The 921-nt window shown below is 64.2% G+C and overlaps 1 protein-coding gene across 1 annotated transcript in view; it reads left to right on the top strand.

Moving 5' to 3' along the window:
• The first annotated feature begins 559 nt into the window (after nucleotides 1-559).
• DBNDD1 (dysbindin (dystrobrevin binding protein 1) domain containing 1) overlaps nucleotides 560-921 on the top strand; it is a 5,974-nt gene continuing 5,612 nt past the window's right edge. Inside the window, exon 1 of the mRNA XM_011972248.1 lies at nucleotides 560-590. Coding sequence (XP_011827638.1) covers nucleotides 560-590 — 31 coding nt within the window. The remainder of the gene's footprint in view (nucleotides 591-921) is intronic.

The raw sequence follows: 921 nt of genomic DNA, 5'->3' as shown, positions 1-921 counted from the left end.
TGGACCTGGCAGGTCTGAAGCCCCTGCTGCACCCTCAGGGCCAGCTGCAGCACCCTCCTGAGACTCAAGGCTGGGACAGAGCTACGCCCTCTGCAGCCATGGCCACCGCTCTGAGTTGTGTGGAAGCGTTTTGGAACGGTGACCACAGCACCGTCCAGCGGGACATGAGCACACTGTGGGCAGGGACCTGGGGCTGCGGGCTACACTGTTTCTCCTTGAGGAAGGGCCCAAGGGCCAGGCTGGGTCTCCTGGGGGCGTCCCCTCCCCTGGGCGCCCCCTCAGTGCTACGGACAGTGGTCAAGCAGCCTTCTTCCTGCTGATGTCCGGGAGGTCCCCCTGCTCACAGCCTTAGAACAGAGTCCACATCTCATCCCCTGTCCCCTGTGCCCTCTGGGCAGGCAGGTATCCCTGCTGGACTTGGGGGTGGGCCAAGACACCAGTAACTTGACCCTTTAGGATGCTCAGAAACCTCATTCCAGATGCCAGTGGAGAGGTAGAAACCAGATTCTGCGAGCCCCGTCCAGCCTGCCCAACCCCCAGGCCTGAAATGGGCCATGCGATGACACAGCACTCGGCTCCTCAGACAGGAGGCAGGTGGGCCACCGTCAGGCCACAGGGCTGCTGCCCAGGCAGAGCCTAACACTCGGCGCCCTGCCAGGTCACCTGCCTACAGCCACACTGCCCAGTTCTTAAGCCAATGGGGACCTCCCAGCCCTGCACTGGTGCTCCTCACTCAGGAGGCCGGGCACCTGCGGGCCTGCAGCTCCATTGGCTCTGCTGGGGAGAGGTGGGGGTACGCTAGGACGGACGCTGCAGACCCACCAGGCTCACCTGGCAGTATCTAGGCTGCCAGCTAGTGCCATGGGGGAGGACAGGCCCACCCCTCCCAGGCAGCTGTTGGCACCGAATCCCAGCTGCTCC

Source organism: Mandrillus leucophaeus, unplaced genomic scaffold (assembly GCF_000951045.1).
Source record: "Mandrillus leucophaeus isolate KB7577 unplaced genomic scaffold, Mleu.le_1.0 Scaffold10, whole genome shotgun sequence".
Lineage (NCBI taxonomy): Eukaryota > Metazoa > Chordata > Mammalia > Primates > Cercopithecidae > Mandrillus > Mandrillus leucophaeus.
This window is presented reverse-complemented; position numbering and strand designations above follow the sequence as displayed.